The sequence below is a fragment of the Anomaloglossus baeobatrachus genome, chromosome 3 (assembly GCF_048569485.1).
Source record: "Anomaloglossus baeobatrachus isolate aAnoBae1 chromosome 3, aAnoBae1.hap1, whole genome shotgun sequence".
Classification (NCBI taxonomy): domain Eukaryota; kingdom Metazoa; phylum Chordata; class Amphibia; order Anura; family Aromobatidae; genus Anomaloglossus; species Anomaloglossus baeobatrachus.
Genome location: NC_134355.1, coordinates 430,231,129 through 430,243,251, shown reverse-complemented (window position 1 = coordinate 430,243,251; position 12,123 = coordinate 430,231,129). Strand labels below are relative to the sequence as shown.

The 12,123-nt window shown below is 46.8% G+C and overlaps 1 protein-coding gene across 4 annotated transcripts in view; it reads right to left on the bottom strand.

Annotated features, from left to right (window-relative positions):
- The window catches only part of ARMC9 (armadillo repeat containing 9), a 294,215-nt gene that overhangs the window by 21,405 nt on the left and 260,687 nt on the right, over positions 1-12,123 (bottom strand). For all 4 annotated transcript variants that reach the window (XM_075340394.1, XM_075340396.1, XM_075340397.1 and 1 more), the window contains 2 exons: positions 3,156-3,246; positions 564-622 (listed from right to left, as the gene is read on the bottom strand). In XM_075340394.1, the coding sequence (XP_075196509.1) occupies positions 564-622; positions 3,156-3,246 (150 nt within the window). The remainder of the gene's footprint in view (positions 1-563; positions 623-3,155; positions 3,247-12,123) is intronic.

Genomic DNA, 12,123 nt, shown 5'->3' with positions numbered 1-12,123 from the left:
TCTATCTATGTATAGAAAAGGTCTCAGCTTCCTCGGATGAAGCAATACATGAAATGCGTGTCGGGTCGTGGGTGGCTGTCCAATCCTCAGTATACCGCCACGCTGGTAATTATGTGCCGTTTTGGGCATGGACACGTAACAAATTCTGTTACATTGCATTGACTGAATTTACATGTAGCCCATGCTTGAACTTGACCTACATACATCGACAATATACTGTATATGATGTGCAATTATCGGGTTGCCACCCTCCTTTGTCTCATCCTTGTGCAGTGTCATTTTAAACATTTTTATTACTCAATATATATTGTTTCTATATGTTTGGTACTGTTGTAGTTTTACATTCTGTACACATAGTTTTGATGTCAGGACTTACACCTTTGCATATATTGCACAATAGGTATGGCATGTCGCGCACACAACCAAGCCAATCTATCAGTTCCAGGGTACTGCCACTCCATTGCTTTTTAATTCAATAGGAGGTGAGATTATGACCTTGAAAAACCTAAATACTGATAAACTGCCTGTTCCCAACTACCATAGGATAATGTGAATGCACTCACCTCTTCATCTTCCACTTCTTCATCATCATCAGAGTCTGTAGCTTCATCAAATTTCTCTTCTGGTACAAAATAAAATATGATCACAATAAATGTTTCTCTTTTTGTCTACAATGCTTGTGGATCCACATTTAATGTACATGTCAACTGATGTCACAGAATCTGTTTTGTGAATAATAATAGTGGAAGGAGTGCCCCTGATTGGCGAGAGCCTTACAAATGCCCAAGTTATATCACACACGAGTTCCTAAAAGGGCTTGCTGCGGTTTCAATATTATTATTGTCTCACAAACCCGAGGAAGCCTGAACTTCCAAAACTCATAAATGAAAACGGATTCAAAGAGTTTTCTTTATTTTCATGACTCTGAAAATTGTAGATTCACATTGAAGGCATCAATGAATTAACACATATGGAATGAAATACTTAACAAAAAAGTGTGAAACAACTGAAAATATGTCTTATATTCTAGGTTCTTCAAAGTAGCCACCTTTTGCTTTGATTACTGCTTTGCACACTCTTGGCATTCTCTTGATCAGCTTCAAGAGATAGTCACCGGAAATGGTTGTCACTTCGCAGGTGTGCCCTGTCAGGTTTAATAAGTGGGATTTCTTGTCTTATAAATAGGCTTGGGACCATCAGTTGTGCAGAAGTCTGGTGGATACACAGCTGATAGTCCTACTGGATAGACTATTAGCTGTTTTTTCTTGCCATAATACAAATTCTAAGTAAAGAAAAACGAGTGGCCATCATTACTTTAAGAAATGAAGGTCAGTCAGTCCGAAAAATTGGGAAAACTTTGTCCCCAAGTGCAGTGGCAAAAACCATCAAACACTACAAAGAAACTGGCTCACATGAGCACCGCCCCAGGAAAGGAAGACCAAGAGTCACCTCTGCTGCAAAGGATAAGTTTATGCGAGTCACCAGCCTCAGAAATCGCAGGTTAACAGCAGCTCAAATTAGAGACCAGTTCAATGCCACACAGAGTTCTTGCAGCAGACACATTTCTAGAACAACTGTTAAGAGGAGACTTTGTGCAGCAGGCCTTCATGGTAAAATAGCTGCTAGGAAACCACTGCTAAGGACAGGCAACAATCACAAGAGACCTGTTTGGGCTAAAGAACACAAGGAATGGACATTAGACCAGTGGAAATCTGTGCTTTGGTTTGAGGAGTCCAAATTTGAGATCTTTGGATCCAACCACCGTGTCTTTGTGCGACGCAGAAAAAGTGAACAGATGGACTCTACATGCCTGGTTCCCACCATGAAGCATGGAGGAGGAGGTGTGATGGTGCTTTGCTGGTGGCACTGTTGGGGATTTATTCAAAATTGAAGGCATACTGAACCAGCATGGCTACCCCAGCATCTTGCAGCGGCATGCTATTCCATCCGGATTGCATTTAGTTGGACCACTATTTATTTTTCAACAGGACAATGGCCTAAAACACACCTCCAGTCTGTGTAAGGGCTAGTTGATTAAGAAGGAGAGTGATGGGGTGCTACGCCAGATGACCTGGCCTACACAGTCACCAGACCTGAACCCAATCGAGATAGTTTGGGGTAAGCTGGACCGCAGAGTGAAGGCAAAAGGGTCAACAAGTGCTAAACATCTCTGGGAACTCCTTCAAGACTGTTGGAAGACCATTTCCAGTGACTACCTCTTGAAACTCATGAAGAGAATGCCAAGAGTGTACAAAGCAGTAATCAAAGCAAAAGGTGGCTACTTTGAAGAACCTAGAATATAAGACTTATTTTCAGCTGTTTCACACTTTTTTGTTAAGTATTTCATTCCACATGTGTTAACTCATAGTTTTGATGCCTTCAATGTGAATCTACAAGTTTCAGAGTCATGAAAATAAAGAAAACTCTTTGAATGAGAATGTGTGTCCAAACTTTTGGTCTGTACTATATATATATATATATATCTATATATAGCTATAGCTTGTGTGGAGGTTGCTGAGAACTCTATGGGAATACTTCAAGCTGTATCCGAACCTACTGTATGTGGGTGTACCGCAAGGGAAAGGGACTGTAAAACCGTGCTTATGTTCCTTGAAGCAGGAAGAGGGCTTGAGTTATGTTCCTTAAGAGCGGTTTATGTGTTGCTGAATAAACCTGCTGGACTTTTTAAGTAAAAGTGTTCCTGTCGTTACCTGTAAGCGGAGTTAGTAACTCCATCACAATAATAATATATTTATTTAGTTGTACAGCTGATGAAGCTTCACACAATACTTTTGAGAAACTCCTTTCTTGCTTTCTTTCAATAAAAATTTAAATAAAAGTTTGTTTCTATTGTGATATGTTCAGTTAAGTTAATAGTGCGGGGACAAAATATGAAATGTTTTGGTCAGACTGCACAAGTAGTGTCTGAAATAGAAATAATACAAATATAGATTATGTCACCCTTCGCATTGCAAGGGGTCAAATACACAGCATAACTGGACCTGCCACAAAATCAAATCAAATTCTCAAGTAGGTTGTGTGTCCAGTAAAGGAAATCAATGCCACAACCAGCAGATTTTAGGTAAGGCACAGGCCAAATCATTCACCTCCAGATGGATTCTTTTTAAACCTTCTATGAGAGTTGTCATATCTACCTGAATTGAGTTGCCGTATTATGAACTCAATCTGACGGTTCATATCTCTGTTTCCTTCTTTAATAAAACATCTCAAGAGCTCCTGCATCCCCTAGAAAAAGTACATAAGACATACAATGAGATTCAAACATGTAAAACCGGAAAAATTATCATTAAGACATACGTTTAGCTAGCTGCTGTTCCGCAGCCTATCCCTCCCTGCATTCCCAAAATGAAGGAAAAATCAATTTGACAAAGAACTTATGTGCTTTCAGCTGGTAGAGGAGAATGCTGTGGCCGGACCCCTCTGAAAGTGGCTTATCCCCAGGTACACATGCTCCCATACACATTGAGAGGAGCTGGCCACAAACTAAAGACTATTGGACTTTTTCCGGTATGGAGCATTGGTTACGTCGATTGTATTGGTGGGGGGCTGTGCGTCTTTGTTCCTCTCTGCAGGGGGCTTCCCCAATACACATTTTTTCAGATTGGACTTCTGGAATCTTCAAATTGATTAACTTTATCAGATTATGGAGGAATTCCAAAGAATTATATTTAACCATGTGAAAAAAAAAAATTGCCATTAAAATCTAAATTTATTGATATGCATTAAAAGTTTCCCAAACAAAACACTTATTAATAAAATTGGTTTGGAGGTACAAAATGGCATATGGGAGGTACAGAAATCACTGTATGATGCCTAGGAGTCCCTGATATGCCCCTGGTTGATTGCCACGGAGGTTGGCACCCTAAGGACAGACACAAAATCTTCTGCATAGATTGAGTTCATGTAACAAATGTTTAAGGGGTGGAATATGATTCACCTTTCCTAAACCAAGGGGCTGACCCCGGGATAGGTGGAAGAGTGAACAACATACATAGTGATTGGTGCTGTGACGTGGATGGGGAAGATCTTTGCTGTGGCCATGATCTAGTGCCCATGAATGGACTACAGAGATTGGAGTTGGATACACATGGTACGGTCATGATATCCGTCGTCTGAATTTGATGAACTATTCAAAGGACTATTGTTGATATTCGTCATCTGGAGAAGCATAAGGACTATTGTAAATAAAAATTATTGCATCATTAACCTGCCTAGGTGATTAATACAACCCATGACCTCATGACCTCAGATCTTCCCATACATTAAATGGTTAGCCAATGCTGCCATAATCAGAAGGTTTGGACGACTTTGTATATGTCAGCCTTACAGTGCCTTGCAAAAGTATTTGGCCCCTTTGAATTTTTCAACCTTTTCCCACATTTCAGGCTTCAAACATGAAGATAAAAACATTTTAATTTTATGGTGAAGAATCAACAACAAGTGGGACACAATTGTGAAGTTGAACGACATTTATTGCTTATTTTACACTTTTATAAAAAATTATAAACTGAAAATTGGGGCATGCAATATTATTCGTCCCCCTTAAGTTAATACTCTGTAGCGCCACCTTTTGCTGCGATTACAGCTGCAAGTCGCTTGGGGTATGTGTCTATCAGTTTTGCACATCGAGAGACTGAAATTCTTGCCCATTCTTCCTTTGCAAACAGCTGGAGCTGAGTGAGGTTGGATGGAGAGCGTTTGTGAACAGCAGTTTTCAGCTCTTTCCACAGATTCTCGATTAGATTCAGGTCTGGTCTTTGACTTGGCCATTCTAACACCTGGATAAGTTTATTTGCGAACCATTCCATTGTAGATTTTGCATTATGTTTTGGATCATTGTCTTGTTGAAAGACAAATCTCCGTCCCAGTCTCAGGTCTTTTGCAGACTCCAACAGGTTTTCTTCAAGAATGGTCCTGTATTTGGCTCCATCCATCTTCCCATCAATTTTAACCTTCTTCCCTGTCCCTGCTGAAGAAAAGCAGGCCCAAACCATGATGCTGCCACCAGCATGTTTGACAGTGGGAATGGTGTGTTCAGGGTGATGAGCTGTGTTGCTTTTATGCCAAACATATCATTTGGCATTGTGCCCAAAAAGTTCGATTTTGGTTTCATCTGACCAGAGCACCTTCTTAAACATGTTTGGTGTGTCTCCCAGGTGGCTTGTAGCAAACTTTAAACAACACTTTTTATGGATATCCTTGAGAAATGGATTTCTTCTTGCTACTCTTTCATAAAGGCCACATTTGTGCAGTGTGCGACTGATTGATGTTCTATGGACAGACTCTCCCACCTCAGCTGTAGATCTCTGCAGTTCATCCAGAGTGATCATGGGCCTCTTGGCTGCATCTCTGATCAGTCTTCTTGTTTGAGATTAGAGTTTTGAGGGACGGCTGGGTCTTGGTAGATTTGTAGTGGTATGATACTCCTTCAATTTCAATATGATCGCTTGCACAGTGCTTCTTGGGATGTTTAAAGTTGTGGAAATTTTTTTGTAACCAAACCCGGCTTTAAGCTTCTCCACAACAGTATCATGGACCTGCCTGTTATGTTCCTTGGTCTTCATGATGCTCTCTGTGCTTTAAACAGAACACTGACACAGAGCTGGTGCATTTATACGGAGACTTGATTACACACAGGTGGCTTATATTTATCATCATCTGTCATTTAGGACAACATTGGATCATTCAGAGATCCTCAATGAACTTCTGGAGTGAGTTTGCTGCACTGAAAGTAAAGGGGCCGAATAATATTGCACGCCCCAATTTTCTGTTATTTTTTACAAAATTTTAAAACAAGCAATACATTTCGTTCAACTTCACAATTGTGTCCCACTTGTTATTGATTCTTCACCATGACATTTACATTTTTATCTTTATTTGAAGCCTGAAATGTGGGAAAAGGGTGAAAAATTCAAGGGGGCCGAATACTTTCGCAAGGCACTGTAAATGTGAGGGTTTTCTAATAGTTAATATAAAAACATTAAAAATGTTGATACCTTCGTAAATTCTCTTGTACAAATTCTTAGTTACAATCCAGAGCTGCATTCAGAATTCTGCAGCCTTCATTGCTCATATTACTGATTTGTTGCTAGGTGAATGTTTGCTTGTTTTGGGTGATTCTGGAAAGTACTGTATATTCTTCACACAACACACTTTATTGAAACCTCATGTAGTAAAGCACTGTGCTCTTATACATTTTATAAGCTCAACTAATTTGCCAGGGATGTGAGTCCATAAGCTTGCTGACTTTCTCTTAAAAGTAGAGAGGAGTGAACCCGATGATCGGTGTTCGGTTTTTGGGCCGCACAGCGACTTTATGAAAAAAAAAAACAGAGTTTGGGTGCTTTACATATGCAAACCACTTTTGCGAGAATCGCTGTGCTCAGCTCAGTGTGAGCCGCTTGCAGTTTTCGAACAGCGCTCAATGGGGGTAACTACAGTGTGATCGAATGTAGTGTGTACAAAAAAAAAAAGAAAACCCCACCCACCCGTCCCTGGAAGTGTTCTGCTTTTTGCTGGTTGTATGTGGACGGAGACCCGAACTGCCAATCAGTGACTTGTCAAGTCCAAACCCGTGGAGGTACGGTTCAGCTGCACGCACCGAACCGAATGTCCATTCACTCATCTCTACTTAATAGCAAAACGCAGTAATTGTATTTACAACTTTAGACATTAAAGCAGATCTGTAGGGGCACCATTTTACAGCTACTTGGATTAGCCAAAATGGCACAGAGATGTTGTACTGTTTGGCTAAAAAGAGCACTAGCAGTATACAGGGAACTAGAGTTTCATGGGACTTAGGCCCGTTTCACACGTCAGTGAAAAGAAGGGAATTTTGTTTACTTACCGTAAATTCCTTTTCTTCTAGCTCCTATTGGGAGACCCAGACAATTGGGTGTATAGCTTCTGCCTCCGGAGGCCACACAAAGTATTACACTTTAAAAAGTGTAACCCCTCCCCTCTGCCTATACACCCTCCCGTGCATCACGGGCTCCTCAGTTTTGGTGCAAAAGCAGGAAGGAGGAAATTTATAAATTGGTCTAAGGTAAATTCAATCCGAAGGATGTTCGGAGAACTGAAAACCATGAACCAAATGAACAATTCAACATGAACAACATGTGTACACAAAAGAACAACAGCCCGAAGGGAACAGGGGCGGGTGCTGGGTCTCCCAATAGGAGCTAGAAGAAAAGGAATTTACGGTAAGTAAACAAAATTCCCTTCTTCTTTGTCGCTCCATTGGGAGACCCAGACAATTGGGACGTCCAAAAGCAGTCCCTGGGTGGGTAAAAGAATACCTCGATAAAAAGAGCCGAAAAACGACCCCCTCTTACAGGTGGGCAACAGCCGCCTGAAGGACTCGCCTACCTAGACTGGCGTCTGCCGAAGCATAGGTATGCACCTGATAGTGTTTCGTGAAAGTGTGCAGACTAGACCAGGTAGCTGCCTGACACACCTGCTGAGCCGTAGCCCGGTGCCGCAGTGTCCAGGACGCACCCACGGCTCTGGTAGAATGGGCTTTCAACCCTGAAGGAGGTGGAAGCCCACAAGAACGGTAGGATTCAAGAATCGGTTCCTTGATCCATCGAGCCAAGGTTGACTTGGAAGCCTGCGAACCCTTACGCTGGTCAGCGACAAGGACAAAGAGCGCATCTGAACGGCGCAGGGGCGCCGTGCGAGACACGTAGAGCCGGAGTGCTCTCACTAAATCTAACGAGTGCAAATCCTTTTCACATTGGTGAACTGGATGAGGGCAAAATGAAGGTAAGGAGATATCCTGATTGAGATGAAACGGGGATACCACCTTAGGGAGAAATTCCGGGACAGGACGCAGAACCACCTTATCCTGGTGAAAAACCAGGAAGGGGGCTTTGCATGACAGAGCTGCCAGCTCCGACACTCTACGGAGCGATGTAACTGCCACTAGAAAAGCCACCTTCTGCGAAAGACGTGATAAAGAGACCTCCCGCAGCGGCTCGAAAGGTGGTTTCTGAAGAGCCGTTAGCACCCTGTTGAGGTCCCAGGGTTCCAGCGGACGCTTGTAAGGTGGGACTATGTGGCAAACTCCCTGCAGGAACGTGCGGACCTGCGGAAGCCTGGCTAGACGCTTTTGAAAAAATACGGAAAGCGCCGATACTTGTCCCTTGAGAGAGCCGAGAGACAAACCCTTGTCCATTCCGGATTGAAGGAATGAAAGAAAAGTGGGTAAGGCAAAGGGCCAGGGAGTAAAACCCTTGTCAGAGCACCAGGGTAAGAAGATCCTCCAAGACCTGTGATAGATCTTGGCGGACGTTGGTTTCCTGGCCTGTCTCATAGTGGCAATGACATCTTGAGATAACCCTGAGGACGCTAGGAGCCAGGACTCAATGGCCACACAGTCAGGTTGAGGGCCGCAGAATTCAGATGGGAAAACGGCCCTTGAGACAGCAAGTCTGGGCGGTCTGGGAGCGCCCACGCTTGACCCACCGTGAGATGCCACAGATCCGGGTACCACGACCGCCTCGGCCAATCTGGAGCGACGAGAATGGCGCGACGACAGTCGGACCTGATTTTGCGCAGCACTCTGGGGAGCATCGCCAGAGGAGGAAACAGATAGGGAAGTCGAAACTGCGACCAATCCTGAACTAATGCGTCCGCCGCCAGAGCTCTGTGATCTTGAGACCGGGCCATGAATGCCGGGACTTTGTTGTTGTGCCGTGACGCCATGAGATCGACGTCCGGCGTTCCCCAGCGGCGACAGATCTCTCGAAACACGTCTGGGTGAAGAGACCATTCCCCCGCGTCCATGCCCTGTCGGCTGAGAAAATCTGCTTCCCAGTTTTCTACGCCCGGGATGTGAACTGCGGAGATGGTGGAAGCTGTGGCTTCCACCCACTGCAGAATTCGGCGGACTTCCTGGAAGGCTTGACGACTGCGAGTGCCGCCTTGGTGGTTGATGTACGCGACGGCCGTGGCGTTGTCCGACTAGATTCGGATCTGCCTGCCCTCCAGCCACCGATGAAAGGCCAATAGGGCTAGATACACTGCCCTTATCTCCAGAATATTGATCTGAAGGGATGACTCTATCGGAGTCCAGGTTCCCTGAGCCCTGTGGTGGAGAAAAACCGCCCCCCACCCTGACAGGCTCGCGTCCGTCGTGACCACAGCCCAGGTGGGGGGTAGGAAGGATTTCCCCTGCGACAGAGAGTTGGGAAGGAGCCACCACTGAAGTGACGTCTTGGTTGCAAGGGAAAGAGAGACATTCCTGTCGAGTGAGGTCGACCTCCTGTCCCATTGTCGGAGAATGTCCCACTGGAGTGGCCGCAGATGGAATTGTGCGAAGGGCACTGCCTCCATCGCTGCCACCATCTTCCCCAGGAAGAGCATGAGGCGCCTCAAGGGGTGTGACTGACCCCGAAGAAGAGATTGCACCCCTGCCTGCAGAGAAAGCTGTTTGTCCAGCGGTAGCATGACCACCGCTGACTGAGTATGAAACTCCATCCCAAGGTACGTCAGTGATTGGGTCAGTGTCAACTTGGATTTTGGAAAGTTGATGATCCATCCGAACTGCTGGAGAGTCGCCAGAGCGACGGAAAGGCTGTTTTGACACGCCAACTGAGAGGGTGCCCTGACCAGAAGATCGTCTAAGTAGGGAATCACCGAGTGTCCCTGAGAGTGTAGGACCGCCACAACAGATGCCATGACCTTGGTGAACACCCGTGGGGCTGTCGCCAGGCCGAAAGGCAATGCCACGAACTGAAGGTGTTCGTCCCTGATGGCGAAGCGCAAAAAGCGTTGATGTTCGGGTGCGATCGGCACATGGAGATAAGCATCCTTGATGTCGATTGATGCTAGGAAGTCTCTTTGTGACATTGAAGCGATGACAGAGCGGAGAGATTCCATCCGAAACCGTCTGGTGCTCACATGTCTGTTGAGTAGCTTGAGGTCCAGAACGGGACGGAACGAGCCGTCCTTCTTTGGCACCACAAACAAGTTGGAGTAAAAGCCGCGACCATGTTCCTGGAGGGGAACAGGGATCACAACTCCTTCTGTTTTCAGAGCGTTCACCGCCTGAAAAAGTGCATCGGCTCGCTCGGGGGGCGGAGATGCTGAAGAAACGAGTCGGAGGACGAGAGCTGAACTCTATCCTGTAACCGTGAGACAGAATGTCTCTCACCCATCGGTCTTGGACATGTGGCCACCAGGCGTCGCAAAAGCGGGAGAGCCTGCCACCGACCGAGGATGCGGTTCGGGGATGCCGAGAGTCATGAGGAGGCCGCCTTGGAAGCAGTGCCTCCTGCGGCCTTTTGGGGGCGTGACTTAGCCCGCCACGCATAGGAGTTCCTCTGGCCTTTCTCCGGCCTGCTGGACGAAGAGGATTGGGGCTTGGCGGAGGGACGAAAGGACCGAAACCTCGATTGTATCTGTCGTTGCTGAGGTCTCTTTGGTTTGGACTGGGGTAAGGAGGAGTCCTTTCCCTTAGATTCCTTAATAATCTCATCCAATCGTTCGCCAAACAATCGGTCGCCAGCAAACGGCAAACCGGTTAAGAACCTCTTGGAGGCCGAATCTGCCTTCCATTCGCGCAGCCACATGGCCCTGCGGACTGCCACAGAGTTAGCAGATGCCACCGCTGTACGGCTAGCAGAGTCTAAAACTGCGTTCATGGCGTAGGAAGAAAAAACTGACGCCTGGGAAGTCAAAGACGTAACCTGCGGAGCAGAATTACGTGTAACCGCATTAATCTCAGCCAGACAAGCTGAGATAGCTTGTAGTGCCCACACGGCTGCAAAGGCCGGGGCAAAAGACGCGCCCGTGGCTTCATAGATGGATTTCATCAGGAGCTCTGTTACATCTCGTGGCTCTCCTCTTGCAAGGAATGAGGTGGTCCCCCATTCCTTGTCTGCCGCAAGCCTTCCTGCTCAGCAGCGCCAAAGGCCTGGGAGACTGCAGGAGTTTCCTCCTCCTAGATGCAGCAGAAGGGTGACACCTAGTGGTTTACTCCTTGTAAGGAATGGAGTGGTCTCCCATCCCTTGCCTGCCACGTGTCCTCCTGCTCAGCATCGCAGAGGGTCGGAGTGGTTGCACAGTGTGCAAAGGATAGATGCTCAGGGAAGCAGCAAGACTTCCCTTAGCTCTGCACATTGTGAAACCGAAGATCCCGCCTTTATGACCCAGAGGCAGGAGGTTGAGCATGTGCCCCACGTGACGTCTTCTGATTCGCTCACTGGTATCACACGGCCAGATAACGAGGCTGGTGATGTGCTGAATCCTGACTGGCCGGGCCAGGACGTCACAGATCATGATTGGGTCACATCCGTCTCGCGCCCGCCCTTGGCTGGAGCTACATCTCCTTAAAAACCCCTCCTGCCATCATGGCGGCGCGTGACCGTCCTTCTATGTTTGGATGTCTGGCAGCGTGCTGCCACGCCACTGTACAGACATTGTGTTTTGCAGGTCTCGCCCCTGCCTTGCTGCTCCGGCAGTATTCCGTTTAACAGGCTGTGTTCCTGTCCCAGGTGAGCTCCTTGAATCTCTGTCGGACTCACCTGGTTTCTGAAGCACACGTGCGTGGGCACCTCTGTGCTACCCTCGTGCCATATTCCTGTGACTCCCGCTGGCACACGTGCGTAGGCACCTCTGTGCGTCCCCGTGCAACAGGTACACCGAGTTGTGAGCCCCGTGCCATACAACCCTCACGGGTTAGGGCGGACAGGTGTACGCAGATCGTCTGTGACATTCCAGACGATCGCTAGCAGCAACCCGCTCACTCTTCTCCCACCATAGCAGCGGTCCCTTACACCGCACAGTGGACCTTGACCGGCGGAAGCTGTCCATATACCATCTTGGCACGCTTCCCCGGGTCCCCCTCGTAACATTACGGTCGCGCCAAAGGTCTGGCTATGGCAGAAGAGCAGCAGCAGTTGATGCGTTATGTGCAGCAGTTGGAGTCACGATTGGCAGCTGTGGAGCGGTCTTCCCCCGATAAGGCTGCTCTAGCAACAATTGCCACCCAAGCGGCCACTCAGGCTGTGGAATTGAGCGGAAAGTCGCCTCGCCTTGCGCTCCCAGAGCGCTTCAACGGGGACAGCTCCGAGTGCCGTGGTTTCATAAACCAGGTTA